Source organism: Marmota marmota, unplaced genomic scaffold (assembly GCF_001458135.2).
Source record: "Marmota marmota marmota unplaced genomic scaffold, marMar, whole genome shotgun sequence".
Classification (NCBI taxonomy): Eukaryota; Metazoa; Chordata; class Mammalia; order Rodentia; family Sciuridae; genus Marmota; species Marmota marmota.
Window position 1 is genome coordinate 15,915,129 of NW_026000168.1, and position 27,981 is coordinate 15,943,109.

A 27,981-nucleotide genomic window follows, 5' to 3' on the forward strand; every position below is an offset into this window, starting at 1 on the left:
GCTGCGGTTAGTATGGACGTACACGCAGGTGTAGAGGAGAGAGCCACCCGCTCTGCCCGGAATTAATGATCGGGATGACAAGAGCACTCAGAAGCATTAATGTGGCGCCCATGGGTGCTCCAGGTCCCCGACAGAGGCAAGTGCACCACATCCTGCTCGTGATCTGGGACAGGTACCAGCATGAGTTTCACCCTAAGAGGAGGAGATGGAGGCCCATGGCCCAGCGACTTGCCCAAAGCCATAGTCAGGAGAAAGCACAGCCTAGGCTAGCACCCAGAAGCTCTGGCTCCAGGGACCACACCCTCAGCTTCTACGCCCCTTGTCGGGTTTGACGGAGTGGGTCATAGCAGGTGAGCAGGGGTTTGCCAGGGAACCAGATCCCACAGGCCAGAGGAGCCACAGAGGAAAGCAGAACAGGAAACACTCTCTACAGGCGGCAACTGCGCTTGCTCTGCCAGAAAGCTCGGAGCGGACGGTGTTCCTTTCTCCACCCACCTCCAATCACACTGGCCACTGGGAAAACTCTCCTGTACACAAACTCCAGAGCCATGATAAATAAAAAGGTTGATCTTTCCTGGGCTAGCAAGAGCCATCGGCGACCTTCAGGCTGGAAAAACGACATTTTTCACACACTGCCACACACATACGTGACCATCTCTGTGTTTGCCTTCTTTGACTTTGCCCTGCCCACCCCCAATCCCCAACTCCCTGCCCCTCCCTCTCAACTCATTCTCTGTTCAGATGCTTTAGTTTACAACATGCATGGTGCCTGTCTGTCTCTTAGAAGACGGCCAGTACTGATTACAAATAAAACTCACAGGTGCCATTGGGTTTCTAATTCCATGACCACTACACTTTGCAAAATATTTTAATGTCAAAAAACAAAGAATTTTGCAATGAATGAATTTGGTAACAATATTCTCTAGTCCAAACCTCCAGGTTTTTAACAGCCACACTGAAGGGCCAACCCAGTGTGTCTCGGCATTCCCACAGGGCGGTGCCAATCTGATCTTAGGACACTTCATCCTCTGGGAAAGAAACACATCCCCATCAGCAGTCACTCCCGCGTCCCCTCTCCAGAGCCTGACAACCACCGGTCTCCTCCCCGTCTCTGCAGGCTTGCCTACTCTGGGCATTGCATAGAAATGGAATCATATGATGACCTTGCGTGTTCTGTCTGCGGTTCTACCACACTACTGTAATGTTTTCACGTCACACCCTAACACGCGCCAGGACTACCAACCTGCTCCTTCCTTCCTTTCTGAATTGGGAATGAAGCCCAGGGGTGCTTCAGCACCCAACTACACCCCTATCCCTTTTTACTTTTGATTTTTGAGATAGGGTGTCACTAAATTGCTGAGGTGGACCTCAAACTTTCGATCCTCCTGCCTCAACCTCCCAGTCGTTGGGTTGACAGATGTGGTCACCATGTCCACCTCATCCTCTCCTCTTTTAAAAAGCATATGAACTTGATGGCAAATGTCCTCCTAAAAGCCATTCTCTTTCCATTCTGCTTCCTGATAGGCCAGTCTACGTTGATGATGAGGCTCCGCCATTGGTAAACCCCCACCATGTGATACCCAGGCAGCAAACAATAGTGAAGTCCATCGAAACTCAATGCGTTTTCCCAGAGCCTGAATTTAATGGCTTTACAAAACAAAGAAATGTAATGTCACATTATTAATAGGGTGCAGAACCTACCTGTGTCTTACCAACCTACTGTCTTTAAAGCCATGCTGACAGTGCTTTAAAACAGTTCCCATCCTAGAATGTTCTTAAGTGGTTTCAGCCTTGACATGAGGTCACAGGAATTAGACTAATGAAGAAAGCAAAATTGAAACACTCCAATTCGGGGGTCTACTGGGCTATATTAACTTGTGGCAAATTAAACAGAGGAGTGGATTGCAACCACTGACGCTCATATCTCACGATGAAGTCTCGGGCTCTTTATTCTTCTCTGTGCCATTAACCTTAGGGTCTGGCTGTCTGTCAATCTCACTTCCATCCTGCTTTCTAGGAACTGTGGCATCAGCAATTCCAAGACACGCCATGGCACAGCCCACCACACCCGAAACAGAGGCAAGTGCGACGTTTTCATCTGCTGGATTGAGAACTGAGGCCTGAAAAGACACCTGGGCTTCTCTTACACTCATTCAAGCTGTTCCAGCACAAGACACTTCACTTACTAGAACAACTACCATTTCAGCAAACAACCTCAAAATGCTACTAGAGCCGCCTTTCTCACCAAAGAGCGACAGCTGTCCACTGCAGATGCCCACCTTAGACTCACATGGGCCCCAACAGTGGCTGAAGGGACCCTGCACACCCAAATCCTAGCCTCCACACTCACCCACACATAGGTGACGTCCCCTCACAGAGACAAGAGATCACCCACTGGGACCGCGTCGAAGCGCTGTCATGTGTATAAAAGCAGGGACAAGGCACAAAACAGAAGCAGCAAAGAGTTCATAACCGGGGTTGGAGACCGAAGTGCCACTCTATCCTTTATCCGAGATGTTCCGTAAGTGGTAACGCGAACATGCCTATGGCAACCCAGGTACGACCCCCTCACAGGACAAATGTATTCCCAAAACCTTGGGAATGAGTTAAGTTTGGCAGGAAGTCAATTCCTCCACCTGCAGAAGTTGTCCTCACTCCTCTTTGTGGAGTGGTGTGACACTTTTCCAGGTGGGCCACCCCGGCAGAACCGCCTGGGAGACCTGTACAGAATGCGGGTTCTAGGCCCAGGCCCAACACAAAATGCTTAGAGGTCCTGAAAGTCTGTGCTTGGCCATGCCCCAGGAGGGCCCAGGCTCACCAGTGTCTCCCTCCCTGGTCCCCCTCCCACTTTCACAACCGTTCAACCAGGGATCAACCAACCAGGACCACACCACCTTCCAAGCCGCCCAAGGGACGTTCGGTGGCCATGCAGTGGAAGGGAGATCAGTGCTCCGAGTCCACCGGGGGATCGTCTGATGAAGCAAGGTGCCGAGAGCAAGAGCTGGGCCAGGCTCACCTCCGGCCCACAGCAACACGACAATTGCTAAAAACGGCCTTCAGGAGAGAGCGCCTCAGTTTCGGAGAAGACGATGCACTTCTCTATTTCATTTTTTAAAATGCCCGCCTCTTTGGAGATCAGGATCTTGGATAAGAGACCTGGTACCGCCCAGTCTCAGTTTCCCCACAGGGAAAACGGCTTTGCCATCTGCTGTTCTCTTTCTGTGGGCTTTCTCCACTAGGTTCTGTTTTGCAGATCAGGGCAGCTCTAGATCAGGCCCACAGGGGGACCTAGACTACCAACCCAGAGTTTCTCAGGGGCGGAAGGGAACTTTCACACTGCAGAACGGAACTGCAGAAACCTCTTGCCAGAAGGAGAACTGCTGGGCTGGGGGTGTGGCTCAGTGGGGGCTCATGGGCTGTTTGTGTGTGTGTGTGTGTGTGTGTGAGAGAGAGAGAGAGAGAGAGAGAGAGAGAGAGAGAGAGAAGGCTCCATCCCGGGCGCCCACACACAGGCACGCACATGTACAGAAGGAGCAGCCTTCTCCAAGCCAACTCGTTATCCTTAGACTTAAAAGAACCAAAGTCACCCTGATCCCATTCTGAGATGCCACAGTAAACTGAAGGATGGAGTTACAGCAGCCCCCGGGAGGGCCAGAGGATATGGTCTTAGGATTCACCTTTAAAACGTCTCATTTTGTTTTATGAATATTTATAAGTAATATTTATAAAACAAAAAACAATTAACACATGCTTGTGGCTTGGATGACTGTTCCCCAAAGGCCACATGTGAGGCTTGGTTGCAGCCTGTGGTGCTGTTAGAGATGGTGGAGCCTTGAAGAGGAGGACCTGGTGGGAGAAGTTAGGCCACTGGGGGCGTACCCTGGGCCCTTCCTGTCTCCCCCTTTGCTTTCCAGACTCCATGAGGCGAACACACCTCCTGCATGCCTACCATACTGTACTTCGCCACCTCAGGCCCCTAAGCAATAGGGCCCAGCAACTGTGGACCAACACCTCTGAAACCATGAGCCAAAAGCAAACCTCTTTCCATATTAACTTGATTTGCTCAGGTATTTTGTCACAGTAACAGAAAGCTGACTAATACAACGTATCCTGAAGGAACACATGTTCACTTCTAGAGGTTTCTCCTTCCAAAAACTCAGCAGTCCCAGAGGCAGCTTCTTTTATCCCAAACTGTTTCTCAACCGGTACTTTGTGACAGAATGGATCATTCATGATAATTAGATATCACTGTGTGTTCTATGATTCATCTACAGCAGTCCATTTCATCTAAATCTTATAAGTAGCTTGCCTACATAGTATCAGTATCACTAGCGCATGGCAGTCCATCTTAGCCAACTCCAGGACATCTGAGAACAAAACTACAGAAGGCTTAGTCTAAAACCTATTATGGTTTAGGCTGAATGACGTTTGGTTCTGAAGTTTTTGAAATATGTTTAGCATTCTCAAACCATACATAGTATATGTATCAATAGGGAATCAGACAGAGATCACTCAACAGAAAGTGTCACTGGGATTTGAAAAATACACCCATTCTATTACTGCTCCAGGAGCTCCATCCCAGGGCTGAGATCCCAGCCGCTTTCCTGGAGCTCAAGGGCAAATCGGCAAAGCAAATGGCATGTTTCACTCTGGCTTTGTCGCAGCTGAAGATCAGCAGAGAAGGCACTGTAGTCTGCATCTTGCTCAAGCCAAGCTTTATCCAGGACCTAGCACTGCTTCTTAAAACACTCTATCTTTGGGATAAAGCAAACGTGGTCTATCCACAGGATGGACAATTACTCATCAATAAAAAGAAATGAGGGCTGGATATATGTTGGTAGAGTGCTTCTGTTGCATGCACAAGGCCCTGGGTTCTAATTCCCAGCACCACATTAAAAAAAGAAGAAAAAAAAATCTGCAACACATTGAAGGTAATAAATGAAGAAAATAATAATAATAATAAAAGAACTGATCCAGGCGTGGTGGCATGTGCCTATAATCCCAGCAGCTTAGGAGGCTAAGACAGGAGGATTGCAAGTTCAAAGCCAGCCTCAGCAAAAGCAAGGCCCTAAGCAACTCAGCGAGACCCTGTCTCAAAGTACAAAATAGGGCTGGGATGTGGCTCAGTGGCTTAGTGCCCCTGAGTTTAATCCCTGGTACCAGAAAAAATAAAATAAAATGAAAGAAAGAAATGAAGTACTGACATGTGCTAACTACATGCAAGCACCATTCATTAGGCTAAGTGAAAGATGTCAATCACAAAAGACCATGTAATGTGAGATTCCCTGGAGATAAAATATCCAAAATGGGGAGATCTGCAGAGACAGAAAGCAGATTAGTAATCTGTAAAGTTCTGCATTTCACAGGCATAGTTACACAGACTGTGCCTGACACATAGAATGTGCTCTGCAAGTGTGTGTGTGTGTGTGTGTGTGTGTGTGTGTGTGTGTGTGTGTGTGTGTACACAGGCGCTTTTACGTTTGGGGTTTTTTCTAATTACTAGCCACCATTTTTAACAAAACCCGCATTGGGTGTAACGTGTAATTTTCCAAGGCAACTGTTTTGAAGACAAGCTTGAACACTGCACCTATTCAGAAGTGTGAGTGCTGGCCATTTGTTTGCTCTTAGCCAGTCATACTCTATTTACTGTCAAGATAATAAAATGCCAGGTGACTGAACGGCCAAGGGAGTATTATGGACCCTAAGCTCCACAGCAATTCAAAGGAGGGTCACATGAACGCCATCACGCAGTGGAAGGAGGAACGGCATCTTGCAAAGCACTGAGGTTTTAAAAGGTTATAAGTGCAGTTCCTGCCTGTCCGATGTCGTGAGTAAAATCTCATAAAGGGAGCCTGGGCTCCGGCTGAAGGATGTACTGAGTCCACGGGGCTGGGAGGGAGCAGGAAGGGCATTCCTAATTGGGGACTGGGGTGAGTAAAAGAACCTCGGGAGGGAACGGCCAGCAAACCAGAAGATAAATCAAACTGGAGCTCAGAAAGCTTAATCCTTGGGCTTGGCTTTAACAGGCTGGTGGCTGGATGAATCACTACCAAAGCAGAATACAGCAAAGTAACATGATCCTGAAGGAGAGCGCTCCCCCAAAAGAGAGCCCTCGGTGCCACGTTGGTGATTTCTTCACAGCCCTCAATCTGGCTGCCTGCTGGTTTCCATGGCTTGGATTTACCCATTTGGAAAAACAATCCCTCCTTTGACAATACCCAAGTCACTACCTCTGCCCTGAAATTAGTCAAGAAACACACACACGCTGGTCTCCAACTCAGGCCAAGAACCTCGCCAGGAGTGGAGGCTGCGCATCTTTGCACAAGGTCCCAATCATCGGTGTCACAGCAAGTATTCTGGGGGTCATGAATTATAACCTAACAAGTGTCCAGTGGGATAGAAATTCACAAGACTCACAACACCGAGTGCTGATGAAGATGCAGAGAACCTTTACAGGCCTCGGGAGGGAGATGAAGACCACGCAACCACTTTGGAAAACAGTTTCTTTAAAAAAAGTTCAACACCGGAGATCAGGAACTCCACTCCTACGTATTAACCCAGGAAAAAAAATGAGTGCACAGGTCCACAAAACGCTTGTATTGTATTGAGGCTGTAGGTCAAAATGAGCGTACTCGATGTTGTCCAAGTAGGCACCTAAAAACGTTTGGAACAATACATTTATGTGTATTTTACTCCTATTAAAAAAAAAAAAAAGTTCAGCGCACCTGCATTGGTAAGAATTATAAACCTGAAAGAACTCAAATATCCATAAACCTCAGGATAGATAAGGAAAGTGCAACACACACAGTGGATTATTACACATCAGTGCAAAAGGACAAACTTCCAATCCATGCAAAACCACAGACAGATTTCAAAAATGCTACGCTGAGTTCAAGACATGGGAGCCAAATAATTATCCACACGGAGCTCAAGAGCAGTCCAACTAACCTCTGACTGCAGAGGTCAAGACAGTGGTTCTTGGGGGATGTGCATGTTGCTTGGAGGCAAAGGGAGGGTTGGGAATCCAGGTGTGCTGTGTCTGGACCTGGGTGTTCAACCCAGATCAAAAGGCATCAACTGTTAAAAATTTAAAAAAAATAAAAATAGAGGCCATGGTTTAGCTACCCCAAGGCCAACCCCTCATAACCAAATCCTAAGTCAGGATGACTTCCCCAAATGCTAAACCTAAACAAAATGCCCACGTGGGCTTTACACGCTTGATCCAGGGGGATGGAACCAACCGGCGTCCTCTGCACTGTTGGCTTTTAGAAGAGATGACTGACCATCATGAAAAAGGACAAAAGCAGGTGTCTATTGAACATATAATGAGTCCCCATAGTTTTCCAGATAAATAAAAGACTTCTTGTCCTCAGAACTCAGTCTAGTGAGCAAGACGGACAGTTAAATAAAGTCCCACACTTAAGAACAAAGAAAGAGCCTGGCCCTGGAGAAGCGACCTCAGCTTAGCTTTGCGTCAGTTTGAAGGTCCAGAGGGAATTCTAAAGGGCAAGAAAAGTAAGTTTCTTGGGTTTTTATGTGAAATTATAAATCAGAAATCTACGGGGCTGGGGTGGTGGCTCAGTGGTAGAGCACTTGCCTAGCAGGTGTGAGGCACTGGGTTCAATTCTCAGCCCCGCATATAAATAAATAAAATAAAGGTTCATGGGCAACTAAAAATAATTTAAAAAAAAAAGAGAGAGACTCCACTTGTGTAGAGAGGACAAGAGTTTATTAAAAAAAAAAAATAAGGAATCTACGTCTGCACACATCTAGAATTGTTAACATGGAGGAGAGGAGCAAGAAGGAGAGAAGAGTTTCTAACAGAGGCTACCACAGCTTGTTCTGTTTTCCGATACTTCTAGAATGTTACAGTGAGAATATATTCATGTCTAATAGAATGTAACTCACTTAAACAACAAGAAAAAAAAGGCCAAAAGATTTCTTCCTTCATGCTCTGTGACCCTAAGTGCTCCATTCCCAGCACCTGAAGCAGGTTTCCACACACACAATAAACTCGAAATTCTAAGCAGATCTGATATTTCTGACAAAACAGCAGGAAAATCTCACGAAGCTATACCTTTACATTTCTACCACAATTAATGATACTTTGATTTTTTTAAAACAAAAAAGGAACAGGTAGAAAACTTCAGTCCATTATCCAGATTAAGCTCAAGATTTATTACATCTTCTTCAGTCTTTTCCAAATACTTTAGTATCAGAAAATAAGAGCCTGAAATCAAAATTCCTCCCCAAGGTATTATAGAATCTGTTCTATCCAGTGCATTATATCTTAAGGTCTGAGCAGAGGAGTTTAAGAACAATAACTAGTTCACTGATTTCTTGAGTCTTTTTTGTTTTGGTACCAGGATTGAATCCATGGACGCTTAACCACTGGACCACATTCCAAGCCCTTTTATTTTTTATGTTTGAGACAGGGTCTCAGAAAGTTGGTTAGGGCCTTGATAAGTTGCTGCGGTTGGCCTTGAACTTGAGATCCTCCAGTCCTGAGCCACTGGGACTACAGGTGTGCACTACCATGCCTGGCTAGAGTTTTTTTTTATTATTTCATTGCATTTTATTATGCTAAATTTATTTTTTTATTAGAATCAAAATGATCATGTCACCTCTCAAAAACACACAGCTGGTAATACTTTTCATAAACGCTAATTCTCAGTATAATGGAGTGAAGCAATCTTACTCTATGAATATAGTTAATAAACCAAGATCCCATACTTTTTTTTTTTTTCTTTTTGTACTAGGGATTGAACTCAGGGCACTCAACCACTGAGCCACATCCCCAACCCTATTTTGTATTTTATTTAGAGACAGAGTCTCACTGAGTTGCTTAGTATCTTGCTTTTGCGAAGCTGGCTTTGAACTCAAGATCCTCCTGCACCACTGGGATTATAGGAGCGTGCCACCATACCTGGGTTGTAAAAATTTTTTTAAAGTTCCCTTAATATACTTTTTAAATCCTCTACAAGACCAGAAATAAATCATCCACTTGAATCTATATTTTGAAGTATGAAAATAAAAGCAGGTACTTTTCAGTTCAGATGTAACTATTCTAAAACAACAAATCAGCTAAATAGACCACCATCTGTGAAAAAGCCACTTTTCCTAACCTGCGATCGTCCTCTTTATTTACCCCTCTCTGTCTGTCTCCCTGCACAGCCAGGGCCCTTGCTGTCTGATTCATTCATGGCCATATCCCCAGCCCGTGAAACAGAGCCTGGAACATAATGCATGTGAAGTATTTTCCCATAAATGATGAGCTCATTTAACAGACGGTCCAAAGTCAAGTAACTAGACAGCAAGATGAGCAGGGCAGCTTCATTCCCACCTGACCAGCCCACAGCCCATCTTTTTCTATAGAAACTGATCCGTCATGACTTTTTCTTTCCCTCTCATTCATCTCCCTCCTGTTTTCCCCAAGAACATTCTAAGAGCTGAGAAACTCAATCGGGTCACCAAATATCTTTGGGCAAAACATACAATTTCACTTTATCTTTAATAAAAAGGCACTGGAGTAGATTCATTCACGAGCAGACACCACTCACGAGGTGATGCTGAAAGACACAGGCCCCAGCCCCCCAGAGAGGATGGCAGGGCGGACAGAGGCACGTGCAGAGGGAGGTACGCAGTGTGCCCGGCATGCCACGAAGACAGCGCCTCCCGGCCAAGAGAAGGGGAGAGCAGCCCAGGCACTTCCTGAAAGAAGCCAAGAGAAAAGCAGGGGTGTTTCAGAGGAAGGCGGGGCTCCTTGGAAGGGAGCAGTTTGGAGCCAGCACCTGGACTCCAGGGTGTGGGTCCGGGAGTGGCGGAAGAGGCTATGGGACAACAGCACTCTGCTAATGCTCTAGAAGGGGACACCATTAGAGTCAGGGGTCAGTTACGAGGTTATTTCAGTAAGACAGAGAAAAATGAATGCAGACCCACCCAGAGAAGCGCTCCTAAGACCTCTTGAACCTGTCCCGTCCTCTGCTCCGAGGTGACCATTCTTGCCCAGAGCATCAGTCTCCATCCCAAATCAACTTCTCCAGCAGCGGCCTCTCCTCTGAGCTCTAGAGCCCCACACCCAACTTCCCACACTGACCTCCTCTTTGAAAACTCCAAAGTTCCACCTCAACACATCAGAAACTACACCCACGATCTCACCCCAGAACCTGGTCCATTGCCTCTTTCTTGTCTCAGCAAATGGTGCCCCCATCCATCCACCTGCCCGAGCTGGGAACCCCACCAGAACCTGGGGGACTCCAGCTCTTGCCTAAGCCAAGGCAACAGGTTCACACTTGGTCCTCTTCTGCTGTCACCTCTGCTCCCTCCGGTCTGTTCCTAAATGGTGATGATTTGAGGTGTCTATCAGCCTGCCCCCCCTCTGCAGCCCTCCCACCCACCAGGAGCTCCCCTGATGGGTGTGTGCTCCTGAGGCACCCACATCAGGAGCGGCAGGAATTTTAAGGATTTGGAAGGAATCCACACCAAAAGATAAGACAGGATGCAGGTAAGGACTCAAAGGCGCCTACTGAAACTGCCCCTAGGCTATCATTAAGTGACCTGGTCCACAGAAATTTCAGTGGTCGTGAGGGAGCAGAAACCAGGTGACAGGGCACATACTGAAATGTCACACTGCGGGCTAGGGCTGTAGCTCGGTGGGAGAGCGCTTGCCTGGCATGTGTGAGGCTCTGGGTTTGATCCTCAGCACGCACAGAAATAAATAAATAAAGGTGTTGTGTCCATCTACTACTAAAAATTTAAAAAAACACACACTGAGTCCCAATAATATGTACAATTACTACATGCTAACCAAAAAATTATCAATGAAAAAGAAATCAGATGACAGCAGACTGATGAGAAAATGGTAAAAAGGAAGGTGGATGACCTGATGTTGTTCTTCCACTAACTTGAATGGCCAGGATGAGGCCACAGGTGGACAGGAACACAGGACAGGGGAAGGTTGGTTCGGAGTTTAAAGTTAGGAAAGACGAGCGTCTGGACACATCATGAAGAGACAAAACCAGGAGCAGAAGAAGGCGAAATCAAAAGATCGAGCCCCCTATGCGTGGGCCCATGCCTATAATCCCAGCGAACCCAGGAGGCTGAGGCAAGAGGATCCCCAGTGCAAGGCCAGCCTCTGCAACTTAGCAAGGCGCTCAGCAACTTATGGAGATCCTGCCTCAAAATAAAAGAGAAAAAGGGCTAGGGATGCGGCTCAGTGGTTAAGTGCCCCTGGGTTCAATCCTGAGGAAGAGAGGGCCGGGCTGGGGAGGAAAGAGGGAGGGAAAGAAATAGACCAACTTAGGCCAAAAAGTTTGGGACCTACAACACAAAGGGATACACTGGCTTTTCACAGAAAGCGAGGAAATAAAAATAAAGATGAAATTCAATTCAGAAGAGTTTGTGGGTGGGAAAACAAGTTGATCTATGGTTCCCCTACTCATATCAACCCTCTTTTATTTAAGAAGCCTCTCATTAAGGAAAAAAAAATGAAAACCTCCCATCCTCGTCTCCAGCAAGAGCATACAACTGCTCCCAATCATGGATTCAGCAAAGCAGTTCTAGAAACTTCGCACAGGTTTTATCTGAGAATGACTACTATTTTCCATCCCTCCACTCAACAGAACATGAAGCCTGGTACAGCTGTTATTTTGGATTCCTTAACAAGCGCCTCAAATCACTCGTGGGTGATTTTAAGTGTTTAGCAAGCAGGTCATAGCTTTTTAGCAAGAAAATAAGAGTTCCTTGTGGGGTCAGCCAAGAGTTTATCAGTCACTCGTCAGAAAAACAACAATTTAAAAGAACAAGGTCATGCACAGTAAAAGTGGGTAAAAAAGCAGCTGACGTCAAAATAAAATTTTAAAACAGTCCCTTGTCACTTGAATACTCCTGCCCCATAATGGAAGATGTGTTTCTTCTTAAAGGAGAGAAAATGTCCAGAAATTTGAACTCATCACTCCCTTAATTGTTATCAGGGAAGAAGTACGGACAGCGTCTAGCTGGATTATGGGTAGTGTAAACAACTGCAGACCTGCCCAGCCGAGCACATCTGCACAAAACCATTAAGTTCTGGAATCCATTCTATTAAAATCGAATCATCAGCCAAGAACAATTAACAGGCAACTATTTTCATGCAAAGCAAATATAAAATAAAAATCAAGAGCAAATACATATGGATAAACCTTTTTCATTCATGATTTTTGAAGATGCATAATGCAGACTGTGGTTCCAGATATCTGCTGCTCTCTTAACAGCCCTCTCTATACAATGTTAGGCATTGTTTCCACCCTGGAGCAATTTTGTATTCAAAAGTCCCTGCTTGATCGTCCAAAGAAACCTGGCACAATCACAAAGTTGACTTGTAACAAGTCTCAGCCTTAAGCAAATTGCTTATTAATGCAGAACTTAGAGTCGCTGTTCAGAACCTAATTAAGTCATGCATCTCCAGAAAAACTCTGCGCTCTCCAAAATGGTACAAAATTTTTCTAACACACAATTTTCCATTCCAAGAAGGATGAGGGGTGGACTTCCACAGGTGGTGAACCAAACACTAGCTTGGGGGGCGGGGCGGGGCGGAGACCAAAGCATCATCAGCTCTATTAAATAAACAGTGGAGCAGCAGGTGGAGAGAGACAGCTGGGGCGCCTGGGTAATTCCAGGGCTGAGATTCCTCATACTCTAAGCTGGTTTTGCATGGAGAAGACAACCTCTTGGGATGTTTCTACTACTTTAAAAGTTCTCACTTAAAAAGACACAAAAGGGCTGGGGGCATGGCTCTGTGGTGGAGCATGTGCTGAGCATGTGTGTGAGATCCCTGGGTTCAATCCCCACTAACAAAAAACAAAAATAAAGACACAAAAGATGACCTACTACAGGATCATTCATATAGGACTCATAAAAAAGAAAAAAAATGACAAAACAAAGCTCATTTGTTTTTTTGTTTAGAATCTCACACATAGACAGGAAAGGTAACTGACAATTTTGACGATCTCTTGGGGTTGGGAAGGATTTTGATCAAGAAGAAACCTCGGAAGAGGGAGCCTGCTGTTTTTATGACCTGGTCGGATATACGACATTGTTGATTTCTTAACTGTAAGCTGTGCATACCATTCTACGCATTTTTCTCTGTGTACCATATATTTCATAATATTTTGTTAATTTTAAAAAATGCTGAGGGATCCGTAGCCAAGCGTGGGCATCTCATAAATGTTTAAGAGAATGGATACTGGGTGACAAAGGGGGAGTACTGTGTCTTCTCTGATCACTTGCTAAATACAACCCAGTTTGTTATGTTGACAGACTTCTTTGCAAGCAAAAGGGTGAAATGTTCAGAGTTTGAGAAGGTCATATAAAAAGCAACAAATTAAAGAGAACTTCAAGAATAGATATTCTGTTTTATCTAGGGTAAATAAACATTCTTTCAACCAGCAGTGATTCTATTGTTATGATTAAAACATGTTCTCAAACACAGTGCCCTTACCCTAACACAATGTATAGAACTGGAAATTGTGGAAGAGAAGACAGCAAAGCAGACAGACAGGAGTCCTCATGGGATATTCAGGAGGAAGAGAAAGAAGGGGCAAGCGTGAATGGAGGGGGTAAAACCATTTTTGAGTCCCACTTTTAAAAATAAGCACCACAGTTAAGGTTTGGGGGGTCAGGGCTAACACATGCATCTTTATACTAGTGGGAGGAGGGCCCTATTTTGTTCCACAAGCTTATATTGCTGAGCAAGTCCAAAAAATAATTACCACAAGCTCAGCACACAATACATAAACACCATTACACATAAACTGTCATTGAATAACATGTTAAATGCATCAAGATGAAACAGAGCCAAAAACATCCCCTGGTAAGGCTTTTTTGTATATTTGTATACATGCAAAGTGCTAAATCTGGAACCAATTTCTTCAGGACAAAATCCAGTTTTCTGTAACCTTCGAAACTATGCTGAGAAGTCCTGAACCTCCTCCCAAGATGGCAGGGATCTCTTTATATCTTCCCAGGGACAAATCTAAGCATCCTAGGAAGAGGAGGTGGTGGAGACAAAGAGAAGGGAAGGAGGAAGGAAGAGGAATCTGCCTTCCCCACAGAGCCAAATGCAGGCTCCAAGAGATGAACAGGCAAGTGAAATGATCCTTCCAGAAGGGGGTGGAGGAACAGGGAGGGAATGGGAGGAAGGGGGTGTGCTCACACCTTCCCAGCAAACTGTAATTAGAAGGATTAATTAGAAACTGGCCAGATGCTCACAGAGGACTTCCTGGGCTCACCTTACTCACTTACTTACTTGAGCTCCTCCCAGATTCCTATTCTGCCCCCGCCCCCCGCACCCCCATTCCCGGTGAAACGCTGAAGTAAAATGAATTTGCACAGCAAAACACTTACAGATGTCCCCCGTGGAACACATCCCTCACCCCAGCTCAATACACAGGGCACACACTGCTCTGTGGCCTTTTCACCTTCCCAGTACCGACACTCCCAAGTTTCCTGATGCCTGTGGTGACACAAGTGACAAATGTCCTCTACAACAGTTCTAAAGCCCGAGGAACTCAAAATACCCAATTTATTCTTAACTTTCTCCCAATATAAATCACACCATTAAATTAAAAGGAGAGAACTCATCTACCAAATTACACACTAATGGCTCTTAACCCATAATTAAAGTATCACTCTCAACAGCTTACGCAGCCACGCCAACCATGAGTGCATTTATTAGGACCAAGTAATTATGTAAATGCAGCCGTCAGCCATCTTGAGAGAAGTTAAGGGTCCAACCTGCTCCCTGTTGTTGGCTGGGGGCCTCACCAGGCACTGGCATCTGCACAGGGCTTCCTCCTCTCAAGCCTAAGTTTCAGAGCAGCAGGGAGAGCAAACTCCAGTGAGGCTGGTCACCTACCATCATCATGACCTTGTCCTCCCCGAGCATCCCAACAGCCTGGAACCTGGACCAACCACTGAGACCAGGTTCCACCATGTGCTGCAAACTGCACAGTGGAGGGTCCCTACAGATGCCCAGGCCAGAGCATGATCCCTAACATCAAAGAGCTAAAAATTAAGTAGACAAGGCACAGGCAGGAGGATATAAAAGAATCAGAACTCTCAAACCCTCTGGGCTCTAACCTCAGTTGGATTCTTGCAACAAGCTTTCTGAATAAACCTGAGTGGACAAGAAACTCTGGGCCTCAGTTTCCTTGATGAAAACAGGCAAAGGTGTTAGATGATGTCTGAGGCCCTGCATAGCTCTGGGGTAATTAGATAATTAGAGAATACAAGGCAGTCTATCATTAAGTGCTAAATTATACAGCAGCATCTACAGCCGCCATTCGAGAGGCTGCACTGCTATTTAGTTTGTCTTGGAGGAGGGCATCATCCTAAACCACTTCCTGAAAGCCCAAGTGGGCACCGGGCGAGGGCCTAGGGATGAAGCATTCACCAAGACAGCACATCCTGCCCTCAAGAGGGTTCCAACCTTCTTCTGGAGTATTCTAAGGAGTTTAGAGGGGGAAATAAATGAGGACTGTTTGGCCTGTGATCCTCCTGTGAAGACAGAGCAAAACCGGGCTTCCCACGGAAATAATTGGAGCATTCAACAGGGTGGTGAAGGATGGACTGGTTAACTGTTGGGCATGGTAGTCATCAACCATGAGGTTTCCGACATGGGCATCAACACAAGCACAGCTCTGCTAATTTGCTTATCATTAGTGAAGGTAATTAGTAGGTTCCCAGAAGTCAGCCACACTTTGTTTCTTCCTACCCTTTGCATATCTGCTTCTCCTGCTACCCCACCAGTCTCCCTCCCCAAACCTACTTGTGGCTATTTTTTCTCCTTTGTTCTCTTTTCACGTCTGCTTGCAGACTACTATGGTGAAAGGCAGGTGCCAGGGTGCAGTTACCAACCAGGGAGACCTTATCTCCACCATTTGGAATGGGTACGACTGGCAGAGCATGTGCTCAGGATGCATGAGGCAGGCCCTGGGCTCCATCCCCAGCACCCCTGCCCCCCAAATCTAGAGTGGGTTCTAAAGGGAGATCCAGGAAGACCTTGTATGCTACAGAACGACTGCACAGAAGTTGCTAGAGAGTGAAGAAAGATGGCGAAGACACAGAGTTTATTTTGTGGAGCAGAGTTGTCTGATGCCGCTAGGGAATATGATATAACTAACCTGGAAAATAAAAATAACCACCCACATCTTAATATTTAAAGCTACAAGGTCAGAAAACGGATTTGTCCCTTACTCCTAAGAGGTAAGGACCTTGCTTGTCTGAGCCCTAAATGAAGTCCAATGTTGCCTACCGACTGTACGTTTCCTTTTCCAAATAATTTCCCTGGAACGTTGGGGAACCGATTTGTTCAAAAGGAATATTCTCAGCATGCTGGACGGAAAAGCACAACAACTGTTCCAACTTTTCTTACCAAAAAAAAAAAAAAAAAAAAAATCAATCTGGTCTCAATTTCCTAGCCATCATTATATCCCTCTCTTAGGCTGATCATCATGTTCTGTTTTGTTTTTAAAATATCCTATTACTTGTTGACAACAACAATACAACTGAAACTGCCTTGAAAGTTTTAACTTCTTGTTCACTGGGGGGGGGAAGTTCTTAAATAAAGGAACAACAATACATTGCCTCCACAGGAAATGAGCCCCATCATTTGCTTCTGCCTTTGATAAGTTCAGAAGCAAGAGGACACTGAGTGCAGCAGATTCAAAGAAAGCAACTCGGGAAGTGGCTGGAACTAGTAAGAATAGTAATAATAACAATACCCTTGGAAAATCCTTTCTATATGAGATCCTTATCCACGGAGTTAAATAGAGGGATAAAAATGAATGAGGCGATTTCCCCCCTTGAAGGAGGATTAAGTTTTCAAACGATTAGGAAACAGACCTGTAATTTTTTTTATATGAAAAACACAAGTGAGCCAGTTCCCCTCCCGAGATTTGTCGCCGTTGTTCTGTTTTGTTTTCAGGAGAAAATGTTTGGTTGGCTGCAGGAGAAAACATGGAAACTGCCCCTGCTGAATCAGAAAGGAGCCGGCTCCCCAACACATATGTGGTGGTTACAACAAAAAAGACTTCCTGCCAAGCCGAGGCCCCCCAGAGACTCCTCTCCCGGCCTCTCAAACCCAGGCCATTGCTGCTTTTTCAAATCGCACGTAGAGTGGGTTCCAAAAGCTTGAGAAGTCGCTTTTCCTCTTCTAACACCAGAGGCAGGGGAAGCACTATGAGGCGGCAAGGAACAACCCACAGTGAGTGCGAGGTAACCCACAAGGAGAATTTAGGAGGGGTTTGGTTGGTTTTTGTTTTGTTTTTGTTTTGTTTTTTTACTTTTTTTTTTTTCCATTTTGCTTTCTGGCTGGTGTGTTGTGTAATCACTTCCACAAGGGGCCCGAGCGAGTGCGGAGGGGACATGCCTCAATGTCAGTGCTCTCTCTATCCCTGCAGTACAGGAAATGGGAAGTCAGACAAAGGGCCGGCCTGTGCTCCCTGACATGGGTGCCCTTCCAGTCCCCCAAACTGCAGAGAAAAATTCTCCACCACTGGGGACAATCATCGCTCCTGGAAACAAAACCTCGCTGTAACTTTTTGCCCCCAGGACCCCCCCCCCCAAACCCCGCACATGAAAATGCAAAACTTCCCTGGAACACAAACAGGAATACTGTAGATGGTGGTTACCTTTAAAAGTAAGTCGCAAGGCCCCTCCCCTTTCCCTTCCCCCCAAAACACCCAACAACTTTAACTTGTACTTGGGTCCTAGAAGTTCTTCCCCTAAAGAAAACACCAAGAGAAATACCAAATAAATAAATTAATTAAAATAAATTTAATGTAAAGCGTTACTCAGTGGCAAGCCTACAGTAAAGTTGTAACCCTCTGCACCTCCCCAGCTCTGCTGGAACCCTCCCAACTAAGGCACAAACTCTGCATTGAAAGGGTTCCTCATCAAGGCTGCCTCTCCAGCAATCCACAGTCCCAAGAAAACAACAAAATGCTCAGAAGGCCATCGGAACCCCCACAGGGAGGAACAGCCACGAGAAAAAGCCCAAGGACAGGAATTTCCAGAATAGAATTCTAGCATAAAATGTCTACCTTCGTAGCACAGAATGCCGATATTGTTGTTCATCTTGTCCAAGTACTGGTAGTTCAACAGGTCCATCTTCATAAATAGCATTTATCGGGATAGCAAAGAAAACCAGCTCTTTGCTTTCGCCCCAAAACAGAAAGTTTCAAAAATTCAGTTGTTGGTGAGTAGCTCCTGGCTCTCTGCTGAAACTTCACAAAAGACCGAGGCCCGGCCTCAGATGATCAAAACAAAGTATGTAAAAGTTAAAAAAAAAAAAAATGCATACACACACACACACACACACAGAAAAACAAACAAAAATCAGTCATACAAAACCCTTCAAGGGTTTACTGGTAGACGGTGTATGGACTGTATCCTCAACTGAGCATTACAAAAAGGTTTCGGGAGTCTTTACGAATCTGTCTTCGAGATTAAAAAAAGGAGTAAAAAAAGGAAAACACGAAGCACATTTCCTAGGACAAAGCCCCACTCACTGGCTTCCCTCACAGCCTGCTGCAAGTTGACTGCGCTGACATGCTGGCTATGCCTGGTATGACTCGTATGTAAACCAGCTTCCTGCCCGGGCAGGGGGGCAGGGGGGCCAGGGGGCGCCGAGCATGCTCACTGCGCCCGGGCGCCTCGGATGTCAGGAGTTTCTGCACAGCATCAGGCTCCAAGTGCAGCAAGGGTTTGAAGGAAGCCGAGAGGGAGAGGGCGGGAGGCTGAACAGAGGGGGCAGCAGAGTGGCTCTTGACAGGAAGCAGCCCGGCCCCTGCAAGACTGTGGGAGGAGAAAGAAAACCCAGCAAGTTTCTTTTTCAGGAGCTCAGCGCAGGATTTCAAAAAAAGACAAAACAAAAAACCCCACTCCTCCATGAAAGCAAACTTGCGTGGAATTGAACTTTGGTAGAAATTCGCTAAGTGTTTTTGCTGGGCTGTCTCTCTATGTAAGGTTTCTTGGCTCCTGAGATTGTTTTTATCACGTCCACTGACAGGTCAGCGATGCGTTTCCATTTCAGATGTTACAGGACATGTCACTTCTTTCATAATCCCAGTAAAGGACAAGGCACCTATTCACTGCAGAGGAAACCAAAGCTCAGAAGGATATAAATAACTGGCCCACAGCCCCAGAAAGAGCCCATAGAACTACTTTCAGAGTTATTTTTTCACTAGTACAGTCTTCCCTGGGGGGGAGGGGGGACAATGAAGGAGGGAAAGAGAGGCAGGTATGATGTTTAGGTAAACAAGAGTGAAATATCCAAAACCTAAACCCTATTGGAAATCATGGGGTGAGGGGTCATTTTCTTTGCACACAGCAGAGCCCTGTATTGGAGGTTAGTGGCATTAATGTCACAGTATTCCTCCTCACTGAAAGGACGTGAGGCTGAATTTTGTGTCTCCCGTGCCTAGCACAGCCAAAGAGGTGCCCAAAAGCTACCTACTGAATGAGTGAATCATACGACCTTCAGAGTTTTCATCACATGGATAGCACATCAGCAAAAGGGGGAAAAAAAATACAGTTTTTCCTGTCTTTGAAAACTGCAGCCAGCTTTTGGCCCTTACCGTAGGAAATGTTTCTGTACTGATACTATCGAATGCTATTTGATGATTTAGAAAATACCAAGGGTTATTCTCAACTGTACAACAAGGTTCATACTGTTAAAATTTGAATAAATAATATCAAGGCTCTATACATTTTAAAGAATCCATCAATTCTTGCATTTGGGATAACAGTTACAATTACTGCAAGTTATTCCAATCAAATCTTTGCAGGCTTAGAGGGTAACCGAGTTCTGTTACCATCACTGATGCAAGAGTAGTTACTGCAGTGATAACAGGTGAAGTAAGCAATCAAGATTCCATAATCTTCCATTTATAAGATTATGAATGTTACACTAGATAGTCTAGATACTGCATAAGCGAAATGGAAATATATCACACACACACACACACACACACACACCAGCAAGCATTATGAAAATGCCTGACAATATTTGGTGGGGAGGGCTGGAAGAAAACCCTTTGTACCATTAACATACACAAGATTTCTGTGCTTACTATCTTCAGGCATCTGATGCAATTTCAACTGATGGTTATGCAGTACTATTTATGTGCTATGATGCTTTATGTAAGTTCTCAGCCAGAAAACTCTATGTATCATTAGCATAACCCCTACAGGTGAAAGCAGACTGCACTTCAGGGTTAACAGAGAGCTTTTTAAAGAATCACAACACTAGTGCACCCCAAACTAATCAGAGGGGGTGGGACCCAGAATCCACAGATTTTAAAGAGTCTCCCATGATTCTTGCGTAAAACTTCTTGTAAGCGACCATGTTGAGATCTGCTGTCTTCATTTGGAAAGGAAGGGAACAAAAAACCCTGCCTTAAGATGTTTTATTCATTTATTTGAAGGAGTTTAAAAAAAATAGTGATTTAGGCACATGACTCAAACAATACAGTTGTAAGGATGTGAGTAAAATATTTAGCAACTTCCCTTTAATGACTCAACATCACTTATAGCAGTTCTCAGCTGATGGGTGACAATCATCTGCAGGGACGTTGTCCCACAGGCGTTCTTTGACTTGTGCTCAAATCATCAATCATAAATCCTCAGCCTCCAGCCATGTCTTTCCCCTTCCTCTGGGATGCTAGCATGGTGCCACTTGAGTCTGGCCACCAAAGGGTTCAAGAGCTGGTACTAGCTCCCAGAGATAGACACAGAAGCTGGAAATAAACAGAAACTTTGATAGGAATTTCACAGGAATTTCTCTTAATCTTCATTTAAAAAAAAAGAAACTGAGGCCCGGTGTTTGAGTGTGTACTTTTTCATCTTTCTAGTTGTTGAGTTTTGCTGCGTTTTACCAAGTGTAAACTTAAGCACTGGTATTCTGAAATGTTGATATCCCAAATGCTCCCACACCTGAAGCTTTTCGAGCACCACTGGGAAATTCCACACATGAAACCTTATTTAATACACAAAATTATTTTAAAAGTGTATAAAAATTACCTTCAGGCTATGTGTATGAGTGCAGATATGAAACATGGATGAATTCTTTGTTTAGATTTGGGTCCCCTGCCCAAGGTACCTTATTATGTATATAGAATACTCCAAGATGGGGGAAGAGGGTGGATGGGAAATCCAAAACACTCTGGTTCCAGGCATTTGGATAAGGAAGACTTGACCTGCATCCGTGTCCCCAGGAGCCCTGGGGATGCTGGGTGTGCAGTTCAAAGGGAAAGCACTACCCCAGATGAATGCAAGCAAACCCCAGAGGATGTCCTGAGACCACAGTCAACTGTGCACAACAATAAACACAGCTGGGGGGTCTTGTCCAAGCCTCTAACACCCCAGCTCCTCCCAACTTTCACCAGGTGCTTTGAACACCTTGAACAACCAGCAGTTACTCCACACAGCACAGTACTCTGCTTCTCGGGTCCATTCCCTTTCTCTCACACAGCAAAGCTACCTGGGGACCTACTCCACACAGCCAATGCTCCTGCCCTGCCCTGTGAGGCCCCACAATCCCATCTCTTCCCTTCCTGCCTGGTGCTGTCCTTTCAGCCTAGTCTATACTTTCAGAGCCAGGACCATGCCTACTTCACCCCTCCAAGGCCATCCAGCAACAACAAGACTTGGGAAGGAAGCAGCATTGGCTTCCTCCTCCCCCTGCAGATTGTACTGTTCCCCGGGGGGACCCTGGGTCCTTACCACACAGCATCTAGATTCTGACTGTACTTTAGAATATGACTAACTCATCCATTAAGAAAACTCAAATACTGGAAAACGTCATTTTGAAGGCTAATATCTTCATAACTAGGGTACCAAGAAGATAGTTTTTAGGTGAAACTGAAAATGCTCTCAATTCTATACACACACACACACAGGAAGAGCTAGCTTTTTTATGAATAAAAATATGGTCGGGGCTGGGTGTGTAGGTCAGTGTAAATGGTAAAGCACTTGCCTATTGTGCATGAGGTCCTAGGTTTGATCCCTAGCACCGTTAAAAAAATTTAAAACATAAAGCAAAGAACACCTCTGAGGAGTGATACAGATTACAGAACAGGGAGCACTGCACTGATACCATCGCATTTAGGAATCAGAAATGCAATATGGAAAAAGATTATAAACCAAAGGTTAATGGGAAAAGAGGCTCTGTGGAAAAGAACCCAAATAGGGCCTCACCTTACCCTGGGTACTACAAAAAAGTTCCAAATGCTCTGGAAAGCTTTAAATGCTTTAAGATTCTGGGGCTGGGGATGTGGCTCAAGGGGTAACGCGCTCGCCTGGCATGCATGTGGCCCCGGTTCGATCCTCAGCACCACATACAAAGACGTTGTATCTGCCGAAAAGTAAAAAATAAATATTAAAAAAAAAAATTTTTTTTAAATGCTTTAAGATTTTCACTGGAAAAATGAACAAAACTTCAATGATATGCTCAGATTGTCTGATTTGGAATAAGGAAACAAAAATTTTTCAAAAGAAAATACTGAAAAGTTTGAATATACAAACATTATGCTTTTGTGTATTTAAAAGCACCTAAACCAAATAGAGGCAAAATATGAAACATAAGAATGTATTTCTAACACATATTATGGTAGGTAAAGGATAACTGTTCATGGCATATAAAGAACATTTATAGAACATTTATGAATAGGCTAGGAATATGGCTCAGTGGTACAGCATTACCCTAGCATGCATAAAGCCCTGGATTCGATCCCCAGCACTACAAAAAACAAAACAACAAGAAATAAAACAAAGAACATTTATCAATAGAAAAAAAAAATGACATAGTTTCTAAAGAAGCATATAATGAGATACAAACACTCAAAAGGTTTTTGGAAAACTATTCAACCTTGTTACTAATGTAAGAACTACACAAATTTTAAGAAATTAAGGATTTTCCATCTGATTAAATAACAAAGACTCCAGTGAAATTTTTGTTTACCACTAATGACACTGTAATCAGATAATAGCTTTCTATAAAGCAGTCAGGTATACACGCCCCCAATTTGTAGTGTGAAAAATGTTCACACCCCTTCCTTGCACTGAACTCTATTTCTGGAACTATCTAAAGAAAATAAGTAGTCAAAAAGTTGCCAAATAAAGACAGCAGGAATATCATACCACTATTCCCCACATCTTTCTCCCGCCCTTTTTTGAGATGGAATCTCACTATGTTGCCCAGGCTGGCCTCTAATTCCTGGCCTCAAGCAATCCTCCTGCCTTAGCAGGAGATCTACCCCCACAGTACACACAACATTATGCCTGGTCATTTTTTTTTTCTTTTTTGAATTGTTTGAGATAGAACCCAGGGCTTTGAACATGCCCCCAGATTCATACTGCTATTTATAGTAGTGAAAACTTGTGAATGTGAAATCCTGTTAAGTCCAAAAATAAAAGAGTACACTGAAACTGGTATATCAATGATGATATTATGCAGCCATCACAACTCTTTCAGAAACTTGTAATAACATGAAAACTGCTGTACTACGTATGTGATATTAGCAATAAATTCGATAACAGAAAACAACAAAAATAGGATATTAAAACTAATATATACACTATACACCAATTTTACTTATATAAGTATATACGCCTACGCAAAAATAAGTGTAAATTTAAAAGACTGAGAAGTACAGAAATATATTAACAGTGCTCATCTTTGGATGGTGGACAGTTTTTGTGTTGTATTTCTAATTTACTTATAAAGAATACATTTCTTGGGACTGGGGCTGTAGCTCAGTGGTAGAGCACTCGCCTAGTACATGTGAGGCCCTGGGTTTGTTCCTCAGCACTGCATAAAAATAAATAAAGGTATTGTGTCCATCTACAACTTAAAAAAATTTTTTAAGTACATTTCTTATATAATGAAGAGGGGGGAGTTCTCTGCCCTTTTTTTTTTTTGAGAGAGATTGAGAGAATTTTTTGATATTTATTTTTTAGTTTTCGGTGGACACAACATCTTTATTTTACTTTAATGTGGTGCTGAGGTTCGAACCCAGCGCCCCACACATGCCAGGCGAGCGCGCTACCGCTTGAGCCACATCCCCAGCCCCACTCTCCACTTTTTTTTGTTACAATAAGAACATATCCCATGGTATCTCATGAAACCAGAAAGGAGACCAAGAGTGCAGAAGGAAGGGGACTGAGAAGGAGAAAAGAGGAGAGGGGACAGGGAATGAAAGTGCCGAGGAATAAAATCTACCAGATTATGCTGTAACCACGTACAAACGCATCACAATGAATCCTACATATGCAGTTATTAAAGTAATAACAGTAGGGAGATCAGGAGAGCAAAGCAGGCTGGGAGGGAGGAGAAGAGGGAGAGGAGAATAAGTCGGATCAAATTATGTTATGTGTACGTTCAAATATAGTATAATGAATCCCACGATTGTATGATTATGATGTATAAATTTTAAAAATTGAAATTTTAAGAAATTAAAAAAAAAAAAAAACATTCCCTGGGAAGGCATAAATATGATGTCACCTTTCCCCTCCCTTTCTTTTCTTTAAGATGGGGTCTAACTACATGAGGAGTCCAAAGCAGCGGGAGTAGGTGTGTGCCACTGTGCCTGGCTATGGTTATCTCCTTTGACTCAGGCTCAACAACCAAAGGTAATGAAAATCCAAACATTTACTCAGACCTCTGGGGGACGCAAAGATAATTAAGACTGAAATGTGAAGATATGTATACACGTGGTCTTTGCCGTCTACTGTAACTAGTTACGTTATATATTAGTATCACTTGCCCAAAGGAGGCTATAGCTTCGAAAGACGAGGAAAACCAAGCTGCAGTTCTTAGTAACAACTCCCTCATAGTATACAACAGGTGTTCCATTAAATGTGAATTATTGCTGCATCTGGGCATCTTTGTGGAATAATGATGGCAAGATGACAAGAGAAGAAAGCCCAGGCTAATTACTAAATTAAACTCTTCTATTTGCTAGAAGCTGACTACCAGTTTGGAATAGATAACCAAACACGCAAGCTGCTAAATAAAAACAAGTCTGTCACAGTGGCACGCACTTGTAATCCCAGTGCCTGAGGAGGCTGAGGCAGGAGGATCGCAAGTTAGAGATTCAGCAACTTAGTGAGACCCTGTCTCAAAATACAAAAGAAAAAGGAGTGGGAATGTAGCTCCGTGGTAGGGAACCCTCTGGGTTCAATTCCCACTAAAATAAAATAATAAAACAAAAGCAAAACAATCAGAATTACTCTTCGTACATGTATTGAAAATAAAATGCTTTCATTTGTCTACTTGCAAAGGGAAGGGTTTAACGTTAAGTCTGACGATACCCAGTTATGAAGACACTGAAAAATATAAACTATCCTACTGAGCTACTGGGCTCATCCCTAGATCCAACAGCTCTCCCTCCTCTTCCCAAGATTTTAAGTAAATTACATAGCTAGTGCTTTTTTTTTTTTTGGGGGGGGGGTACCGGGGATTGAACTCAGGGGTGGCTCAACCTCTGAGCCACCTCCCCAGCCCTATTTTGTATTTTATTTAGAGACAGAGTCTCACTGAGTTGCTTAGCACCTCACCCCCGCTGAGGCTTGAACTTGAGATCCTCCCATCTCAGCCTCCCATGCCGATGGGATCACAGGCATGCACCAGTGCGATCCGCTTAGTTAGTGTTTTCATTTAAAGTTTTATTTTCCCACTCTTCTTATATTTTCAATTAAAATCGTCCTAACCTGATATGTGAATAATAAAACAGGCCTTACCAAAAGAAGAAAATAAGTTTGAATATAGATTGATGTACAATCAGATGTGTAAAAAATGTCATGTTAAGGGCATCTTCAGAACCCACTGAAACATGAACTGTGGTGATGATGTTTGTAAAAACATTGATCAAGCATTTTTTTTTTTCTTTTCCCTCTCCTGCACTGCTGGGCAAGTACTCTACCACCGAGTGACACCCCCAGCCTGGCACTTCCACTTTGAATCTCATTATCTTCATTATGGAGATAAGGTCACAAAGGACACTCAGAAAAGGGTTTTGTTTGCTTGTTTGGCTGTAGTGCTGGGGATCAGCCTGGGGCTTCTGAAGCTAACTAACCTAAGCTGCACACTCAGCCCTAGAAAATGGTTTAAATTGAAACCTTGCAGTGAGTGGTAAGAAACAAAGCTTAAGAAAGCAAACTCACCTTTCTTTTAAACATTGTTTAAAATCACATTCTTGAAAGATCTGGCTGAAAATCTTCTTCTCTAGGAAGGATTAATCTCTCCATTCCAGTGTATTTAAGGTCTATTCTATACTGAATTCTGAAACAAGACCATGAGACATTTTATGTTCCCCTACCCCACCCCACCCCACCGGTCTATCTAAAGACTGTTCTGCACATGGTAGGTCTTCAACAATTTAGCTGGTGAATTAAAGGAAACACAAACCAATTTCAAATGCCTCTGGTATCAATGATGTAACCTGATCTATCATGTCCTATATGTTATCCCACTTTCTTCCAAAGAAAAAAACAACTATATACATCATGAAATATCGATTACTTCTCCATCCTGGAATTGCTCAGACTGAACCACAAGGACAAATATGCAGTATTTTGTCAAATTTTTCACAAAAGCATATATTCAGCTATGTCCTAGGTTTGAGCATTTGTAAAATGGCATGACTTCAACTCCTATTAAGTAGCACTAGATCATGTGCTGTAAAGACTGGGATTCTTTTTTTTTTTTTAATATTTATTTTTTAGTTGTAGTTGAACACAATACCTTTATTTTATTTATTTATTTTTATGCAGTGCTGAGGATCAAACCCAGGGCCTCACTCGTGCTAGACATGCGCTCTACTGCTGAGCCACAACCCCCAGCCCCAAGACTGGGATTTTAACACAAATTTATGCACTTTCTGAAAACTTAAAATGGTTCTTTAAAGGAAAGATTTAAACTTTCAGTGCAACACCACCCTCTAGAGGCAGATTTTAAATTGCACAATTTTGAAAAAGCAAACTGCACAATTTGAGCCATTCTCACTGATGTGCATTACATTTCAAACACAAAAGCCTCTTATTCAATAAAAACACAAAAGCCTCTTATTCAGTAAAAATATAGTTTAACATATTAACCCTTATTAAATTTTGCAAGACTTAAAAAATTACAAAACCACTTCAATTGATATTAAATGACTGAATCAGAACTCTATTTAGATGAATTTCAGAGCTCAGTGGTGGAGTACTTGCCTAGCAAGCATGAGTCCACGGGTTTAATCCCCAGCAATGGAAGACAAAGATGAATTTAAGATATAATATTAGAAATCACAGTAGCAATGATTTTTAAATAAATCAGTGGAATTGAATGACATTAACATCTCCAGAAAAAAAAAAAAAAATCTCTTGCAAAACACTATAATTTCTAATTTTATAACACTGCTTTTATACATTTAAAAACAGAAATATTTTCCTGCAACCAAAAGATAATTCTTTTAGTGACATGCATTTCCACAATTTAGTGTCACTAAATTCCAAAGAAAATTCTCCAGTATAATATCATTCTGATATTCTGGCAAATGATAATTATCCATAGATGTGATCCTTCAAGATAGACTAAAAATGGGAGCTGGCGTTGTGGCTCAGTGGTAGAGTGCTTGAAACATGTGAGTTTCAGTGGTAGTGCTCACATGTGAGGCACTAGGTTCAATTCTCAGCACTGAATATAAATAAATGAATGAAATAAAGGTCCATCAACAACTAAAAAAAAAAATTTTTTTAATTGATTAAAACTAAGCTGGACATGGTGGTGCACACCTCTAATCCCAGCAATTCAGGATGCTGAGGCAAAAGGATCCCAAGTTCAAGGCCAGCATCAGCAATTTAGGGAGGCCCTAAGCAACTTAGTTAGACCCTGTCTCAAAATAAAAAGAGCTGGTGATGTGACTCAGGGTTCAATTCCCAGTACCAAAAAAAAAAAAAAAA

General features: G+C 43.6%; 1 protein-coding gene across 3 annotated transcripts in view; it reads right to left on the reverse strand.

The window, feature by feature from the left end:
* The window catches only part of Vgll4 (vestigial like family member 4), a 135,985-nt gene that overhangs the window by 47,134 nt on the left and 60,870 nt on the right, over window positions 1-27,981 (reverse strand). The window contains exon 1 of one of the 3 annotated variants that reach the window (XM_015495026.2): window positions 18,081-18,722. The exons of the other annotated variants lie outside the window; for them this stretch is intronic. Within the exon in view, the coding sequence (XP_015350512.1) occupies window positions 18,081-18,162 (82 nt within the window). The 5' untranslated portion in view covers window positions 18,163-18,722. Of the gene's footprint in view, window positions 1-18,080; window positions 18,723-27,981 lie in introns of those variants that run through there. 3 annotated transcript variants of the gene reach the window in all.